Here is a 21,889-nt window from a genome sequence, read left to right as displayed (position 1 = left end):
TAAATAAGTAAAATGTGAAGTCGTTGGCTCGTCATTTGATTCATTAAACTGGTCTTAATTGAATAGAATATTTCTGTTGTGATATTCATTATTCATTGTGTTATTTATGAAAAGTTCTTTTTCTCTAATGAGACTGCCCTCCCATGTGGTGATCTGTCACTGCTCGGTGTGTGCAGCCCAGCCTGTGCCCCGGTGAACAGCACGCCGTCTTTGTTATTCCTGGGCTATGGGAGCTCTTGGTGGTGCTCCAGCCAGAGAAGTGTGCATCAAGTGGATCTGGAGTTGACAACGGCGCTACTGCGAGGCAGAAACGGAGCAATCTGCAGTAAGAGCGCAGCGCATGGCTAGACTTGAGCACAGGATGGTTTCCTGTCATGATTATGGATTTAATTCGCTTTCGTCATTTTGCGTTCCTTTCATGCACACTGCTCATCTCATCACTGGTTGCGACAGAGGGTAAGTGACTCCTTTTCAGACAATTAGTGTCAGAGTTGAGTTTCAGTTACCTCGAGGTTTAGTTTATTGTCATGATATATTCAAGCCCCACACCAGATTTCTGCACTTGTCCAGTATGAAACCAGAGTGAGTTTCAGACACTGGTGATAAAATATTACATCCTAGTATTTATTCTTTTAGAATGCATTCTCAGAAACCAGCAAGAAAACCTGCATGATTATAATCGTACTTTTAGAGAGCTGTGTTGAATCTGAGTTTATTGGTGGGCTTGCATTTCAACCGGTCCATGCTAAGAATTTTAATTACAAGACTGAGCGGTGACATCACTGACTACACTAATCTCTGCACATTTTCTAAGGATTGAAAAGCTAAAGATGACTAAAAGAGATCTAACAATGGGGGGTAGCATAGTGACCCATGAACGGGGTGGGAAGACTGGGGGTGGGTTTGGGGAGGGGGACAAAAGAGGATGCTATTTGTCTCTGCTCCTGTCCAAAACACCAAATAGCAGCATTCTTATCACCGCCAAAACAAACAGATGCATACACCAGCTACGTGCATCAGGAGATGTCAGGTGCCACGCATGTGCCATTTAAGGGCCTGCAGATAGGTCCACACAAAGACCCGTGGGAGGTATTTGCATATGAAAAAAGCCTTACATGCTGTGGGAGGGGATGTGCAGTTGGCTGGAGCTGTATCTCAAACAGACACAAATGGCTCTGAATACTCTGAACTCGGCCTCAGGATATAGACTGAATACAGTGAGCTGAATAAAGAGTGAAATGGGAACCACCTGTTGCCATTTCAATGCATTCCAATTATACTACCAACATAACATTTTTAATATAACTGAAATAACTGTCAGAATGATTGTTTCAGAGTCTATAACATATCAATATTTGTTGTAATGATACAGACATGTGGTCAGAGAATATGCTCGATCTCCATCATACCCCCCCCGTCCAAGTCTAGACATGTATAAGCTGCTCCTGGAGAGTCCTGCTGGCTGGCTGTGAAACTGATTGACCTCCGCCAATGACAGATAAATGATAGCTGGTTTTAAAAAGATTGCGCCAAGTGGAGCCTAATTGCGCTCTTCTGAGCCTCAATAGTCTCTGAGCCTGATTGTGCTCTTTAAGGGTGTGTGAATATTATTGTAAAATCTCTGCTCACATCAGCACGACTGTATTTATAGACTCCAGCCTGTGCAATAGTAATATAAACACAAAAGAGGCAGACAAGCTTGTTGCAAAAAAAGAAAGAAAGAAAGAAAGATTGTTAGGCTTTAATAACTTTGATAACAGCGGGAGTTTAGTAAGAGATAAAGAAGGCAAACACAGGAAACATAGGGAAGAACACTGGCAGCAAACACAGCCGAAATGATTAAAAGAGAGAAGTTAACCAGTAATGTGGAACAACGTAGAGAGAGAGACAGAACAAGACAACAACAGGGTCCAAAAGCCACCTGGTACTGCAGCGAACTCAGTTTTAGGATGAGTAAAATCTGAGTTGATTCAGCAGCAGTGACCGAATTTCAGCCTCCCCACAAATTTATCTATTGAATTTCAAATGACTTCCTGCTAAGACAGTATGAGCTGTTCAAATCGTCAAGCTCACGACGGCTGTCGTGCACACGCCGTGGGGCCTTTCTGCACACACACAATAAACAATTCTGTAGACTTTCTCCCAAAACAAAGGAGGTAATGAGGAGTGTAAAGCAAGTGCTTAATCTGGTCAGGTCGAGAGTTCCTAGGTCAGGGCTTAAAGGATAACACCTCCCTGGCTTCCTTTACTCAAGAGGTTAGAAGTGCAGACACAAGGGGGGCAGGTGGTTTCTAAAATAAGAAGAAAAAAAGAAAGATACTCAAGCAAGCTCTAACGAAGAAACTGACTGAAACTTACAGGAAAAGGCAGAAAGTCTCAAACCCCAAGGCAGGACAGTCCAATAAATGTAAAGCAGGCACTGGAACACAAAGAAGAGCACTGTGATGAACAGGCAACAGTCACAGATATAGTGACTACTGACAAGTGACTGGATGATGTATATGCAGGTGCTAAAGGTGTAACTTAATACAAACTAATAAGGCTGGAACCAAACAACGACAGAAGATTGAAAACCACAAAAACAGTTGCACCAATAAAAAAAAGTACTTTCATGCTATCTAATATCAGTGTGAATGTACTGATTAGAGTCATGGCACATTCTTTAAAACTATGAAAAACAGTACATATGATGCCCCCTTCTGCTCCATGGATGGATCTCTGAGGTTGTCCCATTTGTTCTGCCTGCAGTACAACAATTTTGAGCAGCCTTGCCTGTAGCTATTTATGTTTGATGCTTTTTTGTATATGTAAAAGCTGCAGGCAGTAAGTCTCCAGGCAGACATGATAGAGGAATTCAGTCAGGAAGAAAAATAGCAACGCTTTAACACAGATTCTAAAGAAAGTTTAGTTTTGCAGGTCACAGCGAAACTTTAACTTTTAGAGCTTGTCTGGGTGCACGAGTGACTAACAGCACAGATTTAGAATTTATGCCTGAAATCATACCGTGTGATTTTATTCCTCTTCTTCAGCTGAACCCATTTCTTTATCTACCAGACTAAAAGGGTCTCCTCATGTTGCCCAGTCATGGAAGCTGTGACTGTATGTGACTGCTGCTGATGAGGACAGAAACAAAAAAGTCTGTAAAATAAAATCTAAACATTTTTGAGTAAGATTAATATGGATGATAAGTGTTTGAGGCATGCATAACTTGATAACAGCTGCTTATAATTGCAGTTACACAAGAAAATCAAGTGCTTACCCTCTAATTACTAGTTATATCATGTCCATGCTGACATGAGAGCTAAACCCAAAGCTGTATCATTGTGCTGTTTAATCCTCCTCATTAAAACACACCATAACGAGTAGAGCAATAAATGGCTCAGATGTTCGGTTGGATGCTGTCACCATGGAAATAGAAGGAATGCTAAACCCAAACAGTGAAACTGGTTTCTGTGGCAGCCGGCCACAACGCCTTGAGAGGCCCTTGAATTTAAAGCCCTTGTTACAACAACTGCTAATCATTTTTTTCTTTAATCAAAGCTAAAGAGAGATAAAAGAGCTTTGTGTTAGACGTGATTGAAATAAAACAGATCAGGATCATTCAGTGGGCACTCGTGCAAACAGTTGTTTTGAAGTACTGTTGGACACATATTCCTTCTGGAGTGCCTCGAGACTGATAAACGTTTACCCAATACTTAAAATCTGGATCTTTTTATAGTAATGTTGTAGATATTACATGGCTGTAAGAAGACTGGATGGACAGATGGACGGATGGACATATGGATGGATGGACAGATGTATAGATAGACGGATGGAGGATAGATGGACAGATAGACAGATTGATGGATGGTTAGATAGATAGATGGATGGACAGATAGACAGATGGATGGAGGATGGATGGATGGATGGATGGATGGATGGATGGATGGACGGACAGACGGATTGATGGATGATAGATAGATAGGCGGATGGATAGATGGATGGACAGATGTATAGATAGACAGACAGTCAGACAGACAGATGGATGGAGGATAGATGGACAGATAGACATATGGACGGAAGAATAGATGGATGGACAGAGATGGATTGATGGATGGATTGAGGATGGAGGATGGACAGAGACAGATGGAAGGAGGATGGATGGATGGATGGACGGACAGACAAATAGATAGACGGATGGATGGACGGACGGACGAACAGATGGATGGATGGATGGACAGATGGATGGATAGATGGATGGACGGACAGATGGATGGACAGATAAATGTATGGACGGACGGATGGACGGATGGATGGGCGGAAGGATGGATGGATGGACAGATAGATGGATGGACGGAAGGATGGATGGATGGACAGATGGACGGATGGATGGACAGATGGACGGACGGACAGATGGACGGATGGACGGACGGACGGACGGATGGATGACAGATAGATGGATGGATAGATAGACGGAAGGGCGGATGGATGGAGGATGGACGGATGGACACCTGCAGTGAAACATGGTGGTGGTAGTGTGATGGACCTGGATGACTTGCCATAATTGACTGAACTGTGAACTCCTGAAAATCCTGAAGGAGAGTGTCCACCCAGCTTGTGCCCTGCAGCTCAAACATACTCGAGTTATGCAGCAGGATAAAGATCTGAAACAAAGTGACCCCTGAATGGCTAAAATAGGAACTAAATGAGGAGTTTGGAGTGGGCTAGTCAAAGTACAGACTAAAATCTGATCATCATAAACTGGCATAACCTTAAACAGACTGTTCATGCTCAAAAACCCCTCTAATCTGTCTGAATTAAAACAATTCTATAAAGAAGAGCGGTGCAAAATTCCTTCACAGGGATGTGAAAGAGTCATTGGCTCATATCACAAAGGCTTGATTGCGATTCTTGCTGCCAAGGTGGCACAAACAGGTATTAGATTTACTTTCACTCTTACACAATGAGCCATGAAGCTGTGGATAACTTTTAAATGAAATCTTTATTTAAAAAACTGAATTTTGTATTTGCTCAGCTGTGAAACAAACAGAGAAAGGAGGAAAATTGTCCTACACAGCACTGCATATATTGGGGTTTTACATGTGTTAATAATAATGTTGTTGTATTCTCATATATAAAATCACCATCTGTTCTCAGGTGCTGTTCTGGACAAGCTGCCTCAAACTGTGGACCAGTGCTCCCCAAACCCTTGCCAGAACCAGGCGATTTGTCGAACCCGTGGCGATAGCTACTCTTGTTTCTGTGTGCCGGGCTTTCAGGGTTCTCACTGTCAGATTGATGTGAACGAGTGTGCTTCACAGCCCTGCAGGAACGGAGGAACCTGTGAGGACAGAGTGGGTCGATTCTCCTGTCTGTGCTCTCCTGGTTTCACAGGTCAGCATCTTTATGTAAAGTCACATCATTTCAATCCTAAAATATGTTATTGGGAACTAAAGAATCCTACACAGTTTTAGTTATTCAAGAAAACAGTGTCAAAAATGTGTTACCCCAGTTTAAATGTGTTCTGTCTATATTAAATGCCATCCATGTTAGTAGCTGTTGAATGGACCATGAGAGCATTAATCACCTTTTTTTTAGGGATACAGTAAAGGAAACATTGCATATGTTGTTTTCCCTTCCATAGTTTGAGTGTTTTTGGGAAAACAACAAAAAGCTTTGCTATGAGATAAAAGAGGAATCCTCACAGCACAGCACAGCACAGCACAGCACAGCACAGCACAGCAGTCCACATGAAAGCTTTCTTCGTTTCCACCCTCTGCCCTCAGGCTCGCCTGCCCTCTGACATCTGTACCGCTTTGATGTTCACAGGTGCAACTTGTGAGATCCAGATTGACGAATGTCAGTCACAGCCATGCCTCAACGGAGGCAGTTGCCATGACTACGTTGGTGGCTTCACTTGCACCTGTCTCACCGGTTTCCAAGGACAACGGTGTGAAATCAACACTGATGAGTGCCAAGAGCACCCTTGCCAAAATGGGGCTCTGTGTATAGATGGAGTGAATGAGTAAGTAGTGTGGTCTTTCAAAAATGAGTAGCTTCTAATGAGATCTATAAACAAAGCAAAGGAAATGTTTTAAATAACTTTATTATTGTAAATTACAAACACCGACTGTCTTGTTATGTGATTGTCTCAGTTACAGCTGTGACTGCTCTCAAACAGCCTTCACCGGCCCACACTGTGAGACACCTCTACCGCCTTGCTACTCTGAACCCTGCTTTAATAGCGCCATCTGTAAGGACAATGGAGGGAACTACACCTGTGAATGCTGGCCTGGTAAAGGAAGCTCTTCTCTTGGTCAAATAATGTGGAGAATAATAAACAAGGACACTGAGGCATTTGAACTTATTCACACCTGCTCTGTCCAGAACAGCCTGTCCCCGTGTCATCTTTAATGAACATCATATGTAGTGTTGATCACATTAAATATCCTTCCTCGTTCCAGGGTTTGAGGGCCGTCATTGTGAGACAGACATCAGTGAGTGTGGCAGCGGCCCTTGCAGAAATGGCGGCAGCTGCATTGAGAGATCTTGGCATGCCTTGTATGGCAGTGAGCCTCTTCTGCCTGAAAGCTATGACCACAAACAGTCTGCAGGTTACATCTGCAGGTGTCCCTCAGGAACAACAGGTAGGTCATTTTCGTTTGACAAACTGAACCGGTCATATCTCAGTCAATCACGGCTTGAAAGACTTGGACTCTGACACGTATGAATGGATCTGTGTTCATAATGACCGACCTCCAAAAATCACCAAAGTTGTGCTGATTCACAAATTTTGAGCCGGCATGTTGAACTTCTCTGAGAATCCAGACGTGATCGAGCATAACATTGAAGCACTAAACGAATTATTCTGTTCATAACTGTAATGTGGCATCTGAATAAAGAGCTTGTAATCATTAACAAACCATGTTAATTGAGGGCAGTGATCTAAAAGATATACATGCCTTCGCACGGTTCCACTTTTTAAAGAGTTAATTGATCAGAAAAAGCAAGATCAGCTTGAAGAAATGAAGATGAAGGAATACGCGGTGTCTTCAGATGGATCCAGAAACAGGACCATGGACAGCGTTTATGCCCAGATTAAAATGACAGCATGAACAGCTGTCAGGTGCTGAAATGTGCTCACCGTGGTGCCCCCTGGTGGTAGTTTAAAAACACACACAAACACACTTTGTCACACTAACTAAATCTAAAATAAATGTAGAATATTTGGTGAGTAGGTACAGCTGACCGCATGTTACTTAAGCGGTAACATAATATACAGTAAGTGTTGGCGTTTCTGAGGGAAACACAGCAGCGGGCTTGTTTCATCAAATTAAAGTTTTCTTTCTGTTGGAAAAGCTTCAAATTCTGCTTGCGCAAGACTGCTTGATCCGGGGGCGTCGGTACGAAGTGTGAGCTGATGCCTGCTGAGACTGTGTTCTAGAAATGGACTCTGCAAGTTGCAGGGCACTGACTCAGTAAGGTGGCCAAATAGCATTAGCTTAATCCCCGGGGATGTGGCTTTTCTGGTCTCCTGACTGCAGCTATTCAGCCCTTCATGCTTTAGAGAAGCAGACAAGGATCAGGCGTCCACCGTGAGGACCCGTAAACACACACACCACATAACATGGTGCTGTTAGACAACTTTGAGGCTTTTCTGGGGGGAAACCTGACGGCATGATGTGGACACCTGCGCCATGGATTTTGGGGATTTGGTTGCTTGGAACAGGTAACAGCGGTACCAGTAGCTTTAGTATTACATAATACACATTGAGTTACACCTGTCTGTCATCTTTGCTTATTGCCTAATCAAAACAAGTAACTTGTGACTGATTGAATTTGAGCTACAGCATGTGCGTAGAGCTGTACATACAAACGTAAAGAGAGGAAACTGTGCTGTGGTGGTGTAGAGGGCAAAAAACAAAGCAGGTGTGTTGATGTTTAACAGCTGAGAGTCAGGTGGGCTCACTTGACTGCAGAAGATAGTTTACCTGGTACCACGAGTGGTAAACAGGGAGACAAGTGTAGTGGGAATAATAATCCAGAACCTCATTTATACCTGGAAACATGTCTGTTGTTATATAACAGCTGTAGTAACAGTGTTTAATTGTGTGTACGTGTTTGTGCTGTGTGCCTCTTTTACAGGCTCCCTCTGCCAGGAGGTGATAAACCAGTGCGAGCCCAGTCCGTGCCAGAATGGGGGCAGATGCGAGGGTCACATTGGGGGCTACACCTGCCACTGCCTCAAGCCCAGTCGTGATGGCATCCTCTACGGAGGTGTTAACTGCGATGTGAAGTTAGTGGGTTGTGAAGGCCATGAATGCCAGAACCAAGGCTCCTGCTCTCCTTTCCTGTTGGATGGGACTCATGGATACACCTGTTCCTGCTCACCTGGGTACGCCGGGCCTCTCTGTATGACCCCTACAGCTTTTACCTTCGAGCGCAAAGGTTACTTGCTGCTGGAGAGCCCCCTAGTGGATACTGAAGTGACTTGCAACATCACTCTCAGCTTCAAGACTTTTCTGCCTAGAGCTCTGTTGTTTCACACCATCACAAGCGGTCTGCAGCTGAGCCTGGAGCTGGAGGGGGGGCAGCTGCGTCTCACGCTGAGGAGGGAGGCCTCTGCTGAGGCGGAAAGCCCGAGCCAGGTTCTCGAGCTTCCGCACAACGTCACAGATGGAAAGTGGTATTCTGTAGAGGCTGTGCTTGGAAACTGGGTGCTAAGCCTTAAACTGCTAGATGATGCTGTGGGGTGTGCGAGCCAGTCGTGCCACAAAGCGGCCGCAGTCCAAAGCTGGCTGGTGGGGTTTGTTTCATCCCCTCAGAGCACTTTTATTGGAGGAATGCCTCGAGACTCGAGCGGCCTCAGCGAGTACGATGCGTTTACTCCATTCATCGGATGCATGCGGGACGTGTTTGTGGACTGGCAGCTCGTCATCCCCGAGCAGTGGCTGAGCGACTCAGCTGTCAACGTGTCCCCGGGCTGCAGCTACAGGGACCGCTGCCTGGATGTGCCGTGCCAAAACAAAGGAGAGTGCGTAAACATGTGGCAGAGCTACGAGTGCCGGTGTGCCAGGCCTTATGAGGGGCACGACTGTGAGGAGGGTAAGTTTGCAACCATAAGACACGGGGAGTGATTTAACCCACTTGTTGGGCATGCAGGACAGAACTCAAGGTCTCGCTTATCAAATTCCAAAAGTGGCGCACTAAAAGCACCTTTAGCTGCTTGGGTGAGTCAGGAGACACGAGGTCGGAGATGAAGTCTGTCAAAAGTCACGCTAAAGGGGAAGATCCTCTTATGTGAAGAACTAGATTAAGGCAATCTATTTTGGGACTGACATGCAAGCAAATGCCGGACTGTAAAATAGCGAGTGCTCAGTAAACCAATGGCTGCTGCGATCGATACATCATAACCTGAACAATAAATGTTGAAGGTTTGAACAGTTTTCATCAGTTTTCCCTCCATGGCTGCTTCAAAGACTGTTGAGTCTTTCAAAGAAGATTACTGATGGGCGGATTTAGACCAACATTTACTTGCACATCAACCAAACACCTACTCAAACCTGCTAACATATACAAGTTTTTTAGATTAGGGTGGAAAGTGCTGACAGGCCTAAACTTCCACCTGATAGACTCATTGTTAAGCGAGCTTAGCGTAGACCAATAAGAACGTCCTTTTGTGGAAAAACCCCTCAGCTGTTCAATACTTCAGATTTCAGAGGACAGATGGAGAAATCAGAACTTTTCACCTGATCCAATGATAAAAAGCACAGACTCCTTCTTTCACAGTGCTGACGAGCTGAAAAGCTCTAAAGGTCTTTTTATGTACCGACATCCATCCAGCTCACTTGTTGTTCACCCCTTTGTTGCTTTCTGCAGAACATGTGACTGCCCGCTTCGGGAACGAGGACGCTTACAGTTTTGCAGCGTTCACCGTCACTGATGACCTGGTCGACAACTTCTCCATCTCCTTCTTCCTGCGCACGCGGAGGAGCGGCGGGCTCCTCTTGGTGCTTGCCAACAGCAGCAACGCTTACCTGCACGTGTGGTTGGAAGGTGGCGAGGTCTCAGTTCAGCTCGATAAATACGAAAGCCTGAAGTCAGCGGATGCGATTGACGATGGGGAAGCCCACTTTGTGAGCGTAGAGGTGGCGGCGGATGGTCTTATCGTGCTGTATGTGGGGGCTCAGGAACAGGGGCGTGTGGAGGTGAGGCCGGTCGGTGTCCAAGCAGGTGACACGGTGTATGTGGGAGGTATGCTGGAGGCGAAGGAGACCGCGGCGTTCGGTGGATATTTCAAAGGCTGCGTTCAGGACCTGAGGATCAGCGACAGGAGGCTGCAGTTCTTTGGGTTGGACACTACAGTGAGATCTTATCCTCTTGAGATCATGGAGAACGTAACTGTGGGGTGTTCTGGAGACAACATCTGCAGTGTGAGTGAACACCCTGCACACAGTGTTGGTGTAGTACGTGTGGACATTACACAGATATTAAATCTATATTGTAATTCTGAAATCAAATCCGTAGCACAAACCTAAAACAAATTCCCCGTATCTCTTTGTCAGAGGAATCCATGTCTCAACGGGGGGGTGTGCTACTCCAAGTGGGACGACTTCACCTGTACCTGCCCCCCCAACACATCAGGGCGGCGCTGTGAAGAGGTGAAGTGGTGCGAGCTGTCCCCGTGCCCCACAGATGCAGAGTGCAGGATGCTGAACCACGGCTATGAATGTGAGTGACCTTCGAGGATTCGTCAGTTACAAAAGCAGAGCTGTTTTAAAGTCACTTGAAGTGGTGCCAAGTCAAGTCCAAGTGCCTTCAAAGGCAAAGCGAAGGTCGAGAGTAATAAACAGACACCGCACTGAACGATAAGCTCTGAATGATTTCCTTTTGCATAAGCGGGATCCAGTATTCTGGGCTAAAAGTGTTTCTCTGCTACGTAAGAGCCCAGTGAATGTACGTTACCGAATCTTTGACCTTGTTTGTTTAATTAGCCTCTATGGTCTTAATTGGCTACTATGTAACCAAGTGACTCAACGCTGTTATATACTGGCCTTAATCTGCCCACACAGTATTCCCTATGTGATCCGTAAAGTAGGATCTGTCTGATGCCAGCTTATCCTCTTTTTGGAATTAGTGATGATTTGCTGTGTGTCTCCATTATTACAGAGATACAGATATTTACTGCTTGTATTTCCAGTAAATACTGTTATCAAGACAGGTACAGTGGGGCAAAAAAGTATTTAGTCAGCCACCGATTGTGCAAGTTCCCCCACTTAAAATGATGACAGAGGTCAGTAATTTGCACCAGAGGTACACTTCAACTGTGAGAGACAGAATGTGAAAAAGAAAAATCCATGAATTCACATGGTAGGATTTGTAAAGAATTTATTGGTAAATCAGGGTGGAAAATAAGTATTTGGTCACCTCAAACAAGGAAAATCTCTGGCTCTCACAGACCTGTAACGTCTTCTGTAAGAAGCTTTTCTGTCCCCCACTCGTTACCTGTATGAATGGCACCTGTTTGAACTCATCATCTGTATAAAAGACACCTGTCCACAGCCTCAAACAGTCAGACTCCAAACTCCGCCATGGCCAAGACCAAAGAGCTTTCGAAGGACACCAGGAAAAGTATTGTAGACCTGCACCAGACTGGGAAGAGTGAATCTACAATAGGCAAGCAGCTTGGTGTGAAGAAATCAACTGTGGGAGCAATCATCAGAAAATGGAAGACATACAAGACCACTGATAATCTCCCTCGATCTGGGGCTCCACGCAAGATCTCATCCCGTGGGGTCAAAATGATCATGAGAACGGTGAGCAAAGATCCCAGAACCACACGGGGGGACCTGGTGAATGACCTGCAGAGAGCTGGGACCAAAGTAACAAAGGTCACCATCAGTAACACACTACAACGGCAGGGAATCAAATCCCGCAGTGCCAGACGTGTTCCGCTGCTGAAGCCAGTGCATGTCCAGGCCCGTCTGAAGTTTGCCAGAGAGCACATGGATGATACAGCAGAGGATTGGGAGAATGTCATGTGGTCAGATGAAACCAAAGTAGAACTTTTTGGTATAAACTCAACTCGTGTTTGGAGGACGAAGAATACTGAGTTGCATCCCAAGAACACCATACCTACTGTGAAGCATGGGGGTGGAAACATCATGCTATGGGGCTGTTTTTCTGCCAAGGGGACAGGACGACTGATCCGTGTTAAGGACAGAATGAATGGGGCCATGTATCGTGAGATTTTGAGCCAAAACCTCCTTCCATCAGTGAGAACTTTGAAGATGAAACGAGGCTGGGTCTTCCAACATGACAATGATCCAAAACACACCGCCCGGGCAACAAAGGAGTGGCTCCGTAAGAAGCATTTGAAAGTCCTGGAGTGGCCTAGCCAGTCTCCAGACCTCAACCCCATAGAAAATCTGTGGCGGGAGTTGAAAGTCCGTGTTGCTCGGCGACAGCCCCAAAACATCACTGCTCTCGAGAAGATCTGCATGGAGGAATGGGCCAAAATACCAGCTACTGTGTGTGCAAACCTGGTAAAGACCTATAGTAAACGTTTGACCTCTGTTATTGCCAACAAAGGTTATGTTACAAAGTATTGAGTTGTATTTTTGTTATTGACCAAATACTTATTTTCCACCCTGATTTACCAATAAATTCTTTACAAATCCTACCATGTGGATTCATGGATTTTTTTTTCACATTCTGTCTCTCACAGTTGAAGTGTACCTCTGGTGCAAATTACTGACCTCTGTCATCATTTTAGGTGGGGGAACTTGCACAATCGGTGGCTGACTAAATACTTTTTTGCCCCACTGTAGCTGTCATACTGTAATACTGCCGACTAAAGGTGGGAGTCATCAGACACCCCACAATACGATACTCTCGCAGTTCACTTACAGTTTTTAACATTTTGCGATTTATCACCTTTTTTCAACAATTATATCCACAAACTTTGTCAGTATTTGTTTTATCCAATAAGATAAACTTCACTGAGATTGTCGAGCACGCCAACACTAAGGCGGAGTCAGTCTGTCATCAGTCTGTGATTGAACGGGGTCTGGTTGGCCATTACATGCAGTCTGTTTCTCATAATGCAGCAATTAACTGTGATAAACTGGTGAAAATCACACATCAGTAGCTGTGATTAAAGACACTCAGCAACCTGCTGGTCTGTGGAAATACAACCAGCAGAGTCGTGTTCAATAATAATTCAATAATAAAAAGTGTTTGTGATTTTCTCAGGATTTTAGATTTAAGTGTATCTAATAAAAACCGTTATTTTTCTATGATGTTGTCACGCTGATACAGTGTAGCGCTGGATCAGTCCCCCCACACTGACACGTTTACTATTTTGATTCAGGAAATCAGTGCTCGGTAAATGACATGCCAACTAAAACACAACAAAAACATTTATGACAAAGTGAACGCTGTGCAAATATTCACGGCAGGTATTGTGTCCTCGTCTCCTAGGTTACTCCAATGCAACTTTCCTGAACGACAGCACCGTGCTGTCCTACCAGGGGAACGGTCGCATATCCCGCAACCTGACAAGCCTCTCCCTAAACCTGCGCACACGGAGGCGTAAAGCAGCGATCCTACATGCCGAGGAGGGCTCTGCTTTCATCACGGTCTCCATCCAAGATGGTTTCCTCTTCGTGGAGCATCAGAGCACCTACGAAGAGGAGGGCGTATCTACGGTCAGCCTGAGCACCAGGAGCAGTGTCAGCGACGGCGAATGGCACAGTGTCCGCTTTCTCATGGCAGCACCGTGGGAGCAAACCTCTCGGTGGACTCTGGTGCTCGATGAAGACGTCGAAGAAGCCAGCACTTCCACCAGCCGAGGAGGCAACCTGGACTTCCTCAGAGAGGGGGTGGACATCTTCTTGGGGGGACTGGCCCCTGACAACGGCTGGTCCCTCGCCGGTTGTCTGGGCACCGTGGAGCTGGGTGGGATCGCCCTTTCTTACTTTGGCTCTTCTGGCGTGAACCTCCCCCGCATGCAGGAGGAGCAGTTCGTCCAGACGTCGCCGCAAGCGCCGCTCATCGGCTGCGGCGGGGCCTCTGTGTGTTATCCAAACCCTTGTCTGAATGGCGGGGAGTGCCAGGACCTCTTCAACGCGTACAACTGCAGCTGCCCCGAGGGCTGGGCCAGGAGACACTGCGACTTCTTCTTGGACACCTGCGCTTCGAATCCCTGCGTTCACGGCAACTGCAGCGTCGCCGGGTGGAGCTACGAGTGCACCTGTGAGCTCGGCTACACGGGCGCGAACTGCGAGGAAGAGGCTGACATGTGCAAAAACCACCTGTGCGCCCACGGCGGCACCTGTCTGCACGGGCCCGACAGGTACGCCTGCCTCTGTGCGGAGAACTACACCGGACCTCTCTGCAAGTAAGTTTAGCTGTTTGCTAAGGTAAGTCGTAAAGCAGCGAAGCAGAGCAGAGTGAAATAAAACGTTAGTGGGCGGGTGTGCAAAATGCAGATGAGCAAAGAGGGAAAGAAATCCCCTTATTAATATTTCACTCTTCAAAGATGACTTTGTGAAGTGCAGTGAAAGCTGTGGTTAGAAACACAAAATGCACAAATAAATGCTACAAAATTGCACCAACAGGGGACTGCAGCACAACACAAACACAATTGTTCACTGCAAAATGTCTCCACATCTCTGCCTCTGTTCAGCATTTCAACCACGCCTGCGGTGAGCGCCTCAGAAGCTGCATTTCTATTCTAGTGTCAGCCAGAAAAAGGCCCCAGTCTGCTCACTACACAAGGCTCTCTGGTTCAGCGCCAGTTTCTTCCCCCCTCTGTCATCTCGCGTTCGCCTCTGAGACCCAGCGGGGGGAACGCCTCCAAGCATTTATCCTGTAAACACACAGCCTTTTGCATTTTGCCTCCGTTTTTTTGTTTCTTGCACACCTTTGCAAGTGTCTCGCTAAGCAAGCCACACCAGTCAAGCTATCTCCCTTTACTGGGAACATCCAGGCTGCTTTAAAGTTTGTGTGTGAAAACGACTTCCTTTTGTTTGTCTCGTTTGTTTGCGCCTCTTTCTTCCTCCCCTCACCATCTTTCTCTCTGTTTCCTCTGCAGCGAACGCGTTGAAGAAATTCCGTGGTACATTGTTGTCAAAAATGTGTGAGTTGTTGTTTTTTGGTGGCTTTTTTTACTATTATTATTTTATTTTTCACGTGTTCCCAGGTGTTTGTTTCCTGTTAGATATTTGTCTCTCAAATGTCAGCTGTGAAGCCTTCCCTCGTTTTTGTTTTTTGTGGAACAAAATGCAAAGCAAAGGCAAATATTAGCACTTTTAAAAGTGAGCCAACCACTTTTTCAAATGAGTGACAGCTGTAGTTTAAAATGATCAAATTGTTCAAATGAGAGTGTGTTTTGTAACCGTTGAGGGATGAGCTTCAAGTTGCCGGCAGAGCTGTTGATGCTTGAGGCAAACAGAAGGTTACAGAGGCCAAAGAGAAAGAAGTTGGCTTTTTCATTCCTGCACGTGTGATTTGACGTCCTGCTGGTGACTCGTTGCCAGAGGGCTATAATCTTGTAATCCTGGTCGCTTCTTAAGTCTCTTTGTCTACCCTGTGGGGAACAGCAGGAGGCTGAATAATGCACCTCCCGCTCGGCCATCTCTTCTGCTTCCGGCAAACATAAAGCCAGCGAAACAAATCTGCTGAACATTTCAATGCGAGCTGCAGACTGACAAAGTTGTGCTTTAAACTTTTCCAACAGAAGGCCAAAGCTTCCTGTTTCTGTGTGCGGCGACGACACCAGAAATTACACCTGCTTCAATGGAGGCAACTGCACCGAGCGCGAGCTCTCCTGCGACTGTCCACCAGGCTTCATCGGGCACCGGTAGGAAACAAGACAAATACATATTGTCACCATGTCAGATTGTGGAATTACTGCAAGTTACAGCAACTCATCTATGAAGTGGCAAACGACGTAACGTCACAGATCACCAAGTCGCAGAGCGCTGAAGCTTTTGTGCGTAAAAGTCTCCAACGCTTCCAAACCTCCTCTGACATGAACATCGGCACAAAATCTGCGTGCAAGATTCCTCCGGCTCGGGCTTCCATGGCCGAGCAGCTCCTGTGCAGTTTCTTTGATCCGTGTAGTGTCTCACGTCATGCCTGATATTAGTGCCTCCTCCACCCAAAGAGGATAAATAAATGGTGCAGATTCTCTTACCTCTTTTCCCCTAATGTAATGCTGGGAACTTTTGGGAACTATCCAATATTACACCAGGTTTAAGAACAATAGAACGTCAATAGAATTTGTGGACTCTATCTGCATTTCATTGAAGTGAGGCTGTGGTCTGAGTTCTTCCGTGATGCTGTGGTTTCAGGTGCGAGCAGGAGGTCGACGAGTGCAAGTCCAACCCGTGTCTGAACGGAGGCTATTGCCGCAACCTCATCAACAAGTTTGTCTGCGTGTGCGACATGAGCTACGCCGGAGACGTGTGCCAGACGGACGTAAGCGACATTTACTTTTACGTGGCTTTGCTCTTGTGGCAGAACCTCTTCCAGCTGCTCTCCTACCTGATCCTCAGGCTGGACGACGAGCCAGAGGTGGACTGGGGAGGAAACAACTGAGTCTGTGCGTGCACGTGCGTCAGGGTGCTTTCAAATGGGTGATTGATTGATCGGGCTATAATCCAAAACACTCCACAGAACTTCTCTGGTCTGTTACCACAGAATGACTTGTGCCTTAAAATTATACTATTAAATAAGCGGCACCTTATTAAATATAGTTATGTACCTGCATATATGCATATTATTAAACGTACACGTTGCAGTAGATGATAAGAAACAGTATCACAGACGAGGTGATGGTGTTTCGTCGCAGCTAAAGGTCATAACCAATCACAATCCTCTTGGCATCACCTGTCACGTTTCCCTCACCGTGTCCAGGACATAGTCCAGACCGACAGTACAGAGAAGAAACAGATGAATCTGAGGGTTATTGTTTCGTGTAGGGAAGCACTTAGTGAGGTGAGGAACATTACGGATACCGGAGTTATTTATACGGTTCCTCCGTGAAGCTATCCTGTCAGTCTCGTCTGAACTGGATTCTGGGAGCTCCGTGCGGATCCATTTGTGAACTATGAAAAACAGTGTTGTAGTTACAAAAGCACCTAGAGGGGCTAGAAGACAACAAGATGTCTCGCTTTGTTCTTGATGTGCGTTCAGAGCACTGCGCCGACTGACTGACTGACTACTGTGTGCTGTTTTGTACCAAAGAAGGAGTTTTTCGTCTCTAAAACACTTTGCTGTCTGAGCCGCAGATATTTTAAGCCTAAATTCTCTCGTGGCCCCGCGCCAACGCTTCCTATCAACATTCACCGCTGCTGTGGTCACCGTTTCGTTGCATTTTGTATGTCTCTCTCTCTCACTGTAGACTTTTGTGTGTTTATTGTTTGTCGTTCAGTCTTGTTGTGCTGACATCATGCTGCATGATCCATGTAACTTCTTGTTTGTCTGTTTCCTCCATCATAATCCATCGTTGTGTCCTGTCTGCCTGTCGTCTCTCTGTTTGTTCTTGTCAAATAAAAACCTTTCAGCCTTGATTGTTTTGTACTCGTCTGTCCTCTTTGTTTCTCTCGACTAACTTGTTCTTCACATAATCGCACATTTTGTCCGTTTCCCTTCAAAAATCCATATTAGGAGAAATTACAGCTGAAGGTCAAACTCTTCTCAGTGATTTTCTAAGTGTGTGTTTGCGTTTGAAGGAGTGGACACACTGAGGTCAGGTGGTAGCTGCCACACCAAACATAGACTCTTAATCTCATTTAACAAGATGCCGAGTGAGTTTATCCCAGAATAGCCACAAGTGCACACAAACACACAAACACAGCGCACAGCTACAGCGTTTTTATCTGTGCATGAAGGACAGGCTCACAGTTTTTCACATCTAGTCTTAAAACCGCTGTTTGGAAGTTTTGCTTTCTCATTTGTCATCAGTAACAGAGGCACTGCTGCTGCACTCGAACCTCAGATTTCCCCATCCTGACACAATGCTCTGTGTTTTGACTGAATGACTGACCAATGTGTATGAAGGGAAGGCTTTAAATTATAGTTAAATGAATGTTTAATGCCGTACTTACCAGGGAAAGTCAGGTCTTTGCAGATATAGATGAATATAATGGAAAACTACCACAAAGGAAATTAAGCGGCAGTACATCCTGAGAAATTTACATCTATTTCTGCTAAAATTATTTTTACATTTCAAACATGAGGCAAATAAGGTGAAACTGCATAAAAATAGCTAAAATAGTCAGATATGGCTATAAAAAGGTAAATCTATGGATGCACTGAAAGCTAAAAACTATTACCAGACAGAGCAGCTGACGTAACACAACACAATAGTAGATAAAGACCATCACCATGAGAACAACGCTTTCGTTTTATACTTGTTATAATTTCTTAACAAGAGGGTTGGAAATATAAATATAATGGGACTAAATGATAATTAGGTCATACGGATAGTTTATTGTATCTGTGGGTTGGAAGATGTCAGACGGTGCTGGGATCTGGTCACACATGCGTCTGCGACTCCTCCGGCCTCAGTGTCCAGAAGATTACCAGTGTAATCCTCACATACTTCTGTGCATGCAGCGGCCTCTCCGTGTACACCTGCTCTCTTCCATCTTGTATTTTTACAAGTCTGCGTGCATGTGTGTGTGTGCGTGCGTGTGTGTGTGCTCTGCAAGCGCAGGTAGTTTCGGGGGGAGGAAATGGGAGGCAGTTTTTCAGCGTCGGCACTGATGTGGCCATCCTTGGAGCGCGAGATAAGCACAGAGGAAGAAATGTGCTTTGCCAGCAAAAAAGCAGCATCTGGCGCTGAAGTGCACTTTCAGCAGAGAGCTGGTGGCATTCACACAAGTTGGGTCTTCTTCACAGAAACCTATGAGGGCAGCTTATCTGGCAGCCACACACACACACAGCAGGCTGATAGTGCTGACAGCAGGGAAGCACTGCTGCCGCCGTCTCTGTGTGCAGAGCCGCTCTGCAGAGGCTTCAGGGTGGCCTCGACACGTACCTTAGAGACTGGTTAGTTAGACATCTCTGGGTCTGTGTGTGGCAGTCGGTGACTGATGGCGGGTCCTGGCTGCAGGCTGCTCCAGCTCGCTTGTGTCACACTCGCTCTGACAGGCGAGTGTGCTGCAGTGACAGGTAAGCACTTTCCAGGAGTCAACAAAGAACCTGTAGCGAGGGGGGAAGAAACTAATGTCTACAGCATCAAGCGTGAGCGCAGAAGTTATTTTTTGCCTCGGGATACGGATGGTTGTGTTTTTATTAGAATTATGTTTCCATGTTGATTGCTCGCTGTAAAGTTTGCTGACTTCTGAGATAATTTTTCGCAGCCCCGTGTGTCGGTTATGAAGATGCTGTCAGCAAGTGTTACCGAGTGAGACTTACAGCTGTTGTGCTGTTGTAGCAGGTGCTCAGAGAATCACAACTATCACACCAACCAGCACAGCTGATGTAGGTTTAAGGGCATCTGCTGCTCAGCTTCCCCCTGCTGGAAAGCTTAAGTACATCCTGATTCGTTGGGGTCTGACTGGTGAGCGGCTTCTGTGCGTTTGCGTGCAGGATGCTGCATTCTGCATGTGTGCGAGGCTCAAACGGCCACAAGTCTGAGTGAGATAAGAATATTAGCAAGTCATCAAAGTCCACAGATACAACTCAGACTCTGCAGCTTTCAGTGCTGCTTTGAAGGAGCTGTGTGCGTATGTTTGCTCGAGTTATTTTGGGCGTGTGTGTGTGCTGATGGGATCCTCGGCAAAGATTGCGCCTGTGTGTGTGATCCTTCACAGACGGAGCGTGCTCCACACAGCTCGCCGGTGACCGCCGTGCTGGCACCGTATCTGGTTGGCTTGGCAATCGCGGTGGCGATACTGGGGCTGACGCTCGCGCCAGCCAAACTGCGAGAGAGGCGGCAGACGGAGGGAGGTTTGAGTCCGCGGCAACTCGAGGCTCCTGGTGGTCGCAACCCACCTGCTGAGCTGGGAAACACATCCATCAACACTTTGGCAGCACACTTGGAGCGCCTGGTGTAGCGTAAAGGAGTCAGGAGAGGAAGGGAGTGTGTGAGAAATGGAGGCGGGGGAATAAAGCATGTGTTCTCAAAAACATTGGCACGAGCCGTTTTTCTCTCTCTCCCTGACTCGTCCCTGTCTTTCTTCTCCTCAGCTGACCTCGGAGGGTTTGACCTCTGACCTCTTGCTGTCTATCAGTCTGGGGTCCGTCGTCCTGTTGCTGGCCATCGTCCTGACCTCTGTGGGTGCGGTAGTAGCCCTAAATCGCCGCGCCACCCACGGCACCTACAGTCCCAGCCGGCAGGAGAAGGAAGGGTCGCGGGTGGAGATGTGGAGCATCACGCAGCCGCCGCCCATGGAGAGACTGATTTGAGATGCTGAACGTGGTCCAGGTAGCAATGAAAAATAAGTGGTGCAGTTTGAACAGGAAGTCTGGAGCTCGGTGGAGACGCGGAGGCTCCACGTTAAATCCCTGCCGCCTGTCTTTATTTGCATATACGCAGGAAGATCTCGGCGTTTTCATTTCCAGCACCTTCATCCATCTTTGGGATGCTTTGCACCTGGTTCCACACAAGCATACCCATCTGCGTGTGTCACATCTGTGCCTGATCCATATATTTAGGATTGATGGAGCAGCGAACGCTGAAAGGAAAAAAACGCGCTGGAATTTAGGGCACATGAACGCATCGTCTTTGAGCCTCATTTGGAAACAAGTCAGGATAAACCTGCTACTGTTCTGCATGTTCTGTGAATGAATGAATCAAACATACTGCTCTGCCTCTCAGTAACACATCAATCATGAAAGCACCGTGAGTGTGTATAAGGAAGGGTTGGTTATGATCAAGTACATTAGAATAGGCCACGATGTCTGCACACTGGGCCCCTCTGCGGTGTAGAGGTGGAAGCTATAAAAGCTTCATGGGATTCGTTTCCAACAGGACGATTATAGACTGTTTGTGTGTTTCTGATGAATCCACTTTGGTGCCAAGTTAATTTTTCAGTGGCAACTCTTTAGTCCCAGATTCATGTTTTAGGATTAGTAGCATTATATTTGTCTAGGCAGCCATTGAAGTTGTACATACTGTAATGATGATTTTTATTACTGTGATTTTTCCATTTTCAACTTTTGAGTTCGATCAAAATGTTTATTAAACTGAGTTTGTTGTCATTCATTCGACGTCTACAAAGCAGAACGTCTTACACTCATTTCCACGTCTGTACTTCCATCCTCGGAATATGGAAGCCCGTTTACGCCACTAAATAAAAACAAAACAGCTAGTATCCATAACTCAAAATTTCGAGTTATTTTCTCAAAATCTTGAGTTAGCTCTGCCAATCAAAAATATACGTGAATGAGGTCGCTTTCTTGTTACCCGGAAGCATATGGCGCAGAGGAGCGCGCACTCAAAAACGGATCCCAACAAATTGGCGCTTTCGCGAGTACGTTTGCTTACAGTAACACCACGTGATTCAGCTAATAACACAAGGATTTCATCATTTGTGAAGCCAGGCTGAAAACACTCAGCAATCTGTGCAATCACGACTTGATGTAATACCGGTAGCTTAGCTGTAGCATTTGTAGCTGATGGCTTCAGCTTCCGGGTAACGAGGAAATGACGTCATTCACATAGATTACTGATTGGCAGCGCTAACTCGAAATTTCGAGTTACTTTTCTCAAAATTTTGAGTTAATAAATCGAAATTTCGAGTTAATATGTCGAAATTTCAAGAAAGTAACTCGAAATTTTGAGAAAATAACTCGGAATTTTGAGTTATGGATCCTTTTTTTTTAGTGGCGGAAACGGGCTTCCATATCGGAATGATTCCTGGGTTTCTTAAACTATTCTTGCTCCTCCCCC

General features: G+C 45.9%; 1 protein-coding gene across 5 annotated transcripts; it reads left to right on the top strand.

The window, feature by feature from the left end:
• Nucleotides 1-345: 345 nt before the first annotated feature.
• On the top strand, nucleotides 346-21,774 carry crb1 (crumbs cell polarity complex component 1). 5 transcript variants are annotated; one of them, XM_085252681.1, is made up of 14 exons: nucleotides 346-456; nucleotides 5,137-5,373; nucleotides 5,809-6,004; nucleotides 6,135-6,274; nucleotides 6,444-6,626; nucleotides 8,125-9,084; nucleotides 9,859-10,412; nucleotides 10,545-10,710; nucleotides 13,462-14,380; nucleotides 15,077-15,121; nucleotides 15,722-15,844; nucleotides 16,338-16,464; nucleotides 20,185-20,422; nucleotides 20,534-21,773. In XM_085252681.1, exons 1-13 carry the CDS (start codon nucleotides 375-377, stop codon nucleotides 20,401-20,403), a joined length of 3,951 nt encoding a protein of 1,316 aa, XP_085108807.1. In that variant the 5' UTR covers nucleotides 346-374; the 3' UTR covers nucleotides 20,404-20,422; nucleotides 20,534-21,773. The 5 variants fall into 5 exon arrangements, with proteins under 5 accessions (XP_085108807.1, XP_085108806.1, XP_085108809.1 ...); XM_085252680.1 differs by lacking the exons at nucleotides 20,185-20,422; nucleotides 20,534-21,773 and adding an exon at nucleotides 19,809-20,131; XM_085252683.1 differs by lacking the exon at nucleotides 15,077-15,121 and having other exon boundaries at nucleotides 20,185-21,774.
• Nucleotides 21,775-21,889: the final 115 nt, after the last annotated feature.

The sequence above is a fragment of the Mchenga conophoros genome, linkage group LG17 (genome assembly GCF_057382185.1).
Source record: "Mchenga conophoros isolate Kocher_MC1m ecotype Shallow Benthic linkage group LG17, M_conophoros_male_GT1.1, whole genome shotgun sequence".
In the NCBI taxonomy this organism is placed as follows: domain Eukaryota; kingdom Metazoa; phylum Chordata; class Actinopteri; order Cichliformes; family Cichlidae; genus Mchenga; species Mchenga conophoros.
This window is presented reverse-complemented; position numbering and strand designations above follow the sequence as displayed.

Excerpts from the sequence above, each read along its gene's own strand:
- crb1 (XM_085252680.1), top strand. The coding sequence starts at position 375 with ATGATTATGGATTTAATTCGCTTTCGTCATTTTGCGTTCCTTTCATGC. Across the intron at positions 457-5,136 it reads ATCACTGGTTGCGACAGAGG|GTGCTGTTCTGGACAAGCTG; the intron begins GTAAGTGACTCC and ends ATCTGTTCTCAG. Across the intron at positions 16,465-19,808 it reads GAGACGTGTGCCAGACGGAC|ACGGAGCGTGCTCCACACAG; the intron begins GTAAGCGACATT and ends GATCCTTCACAG.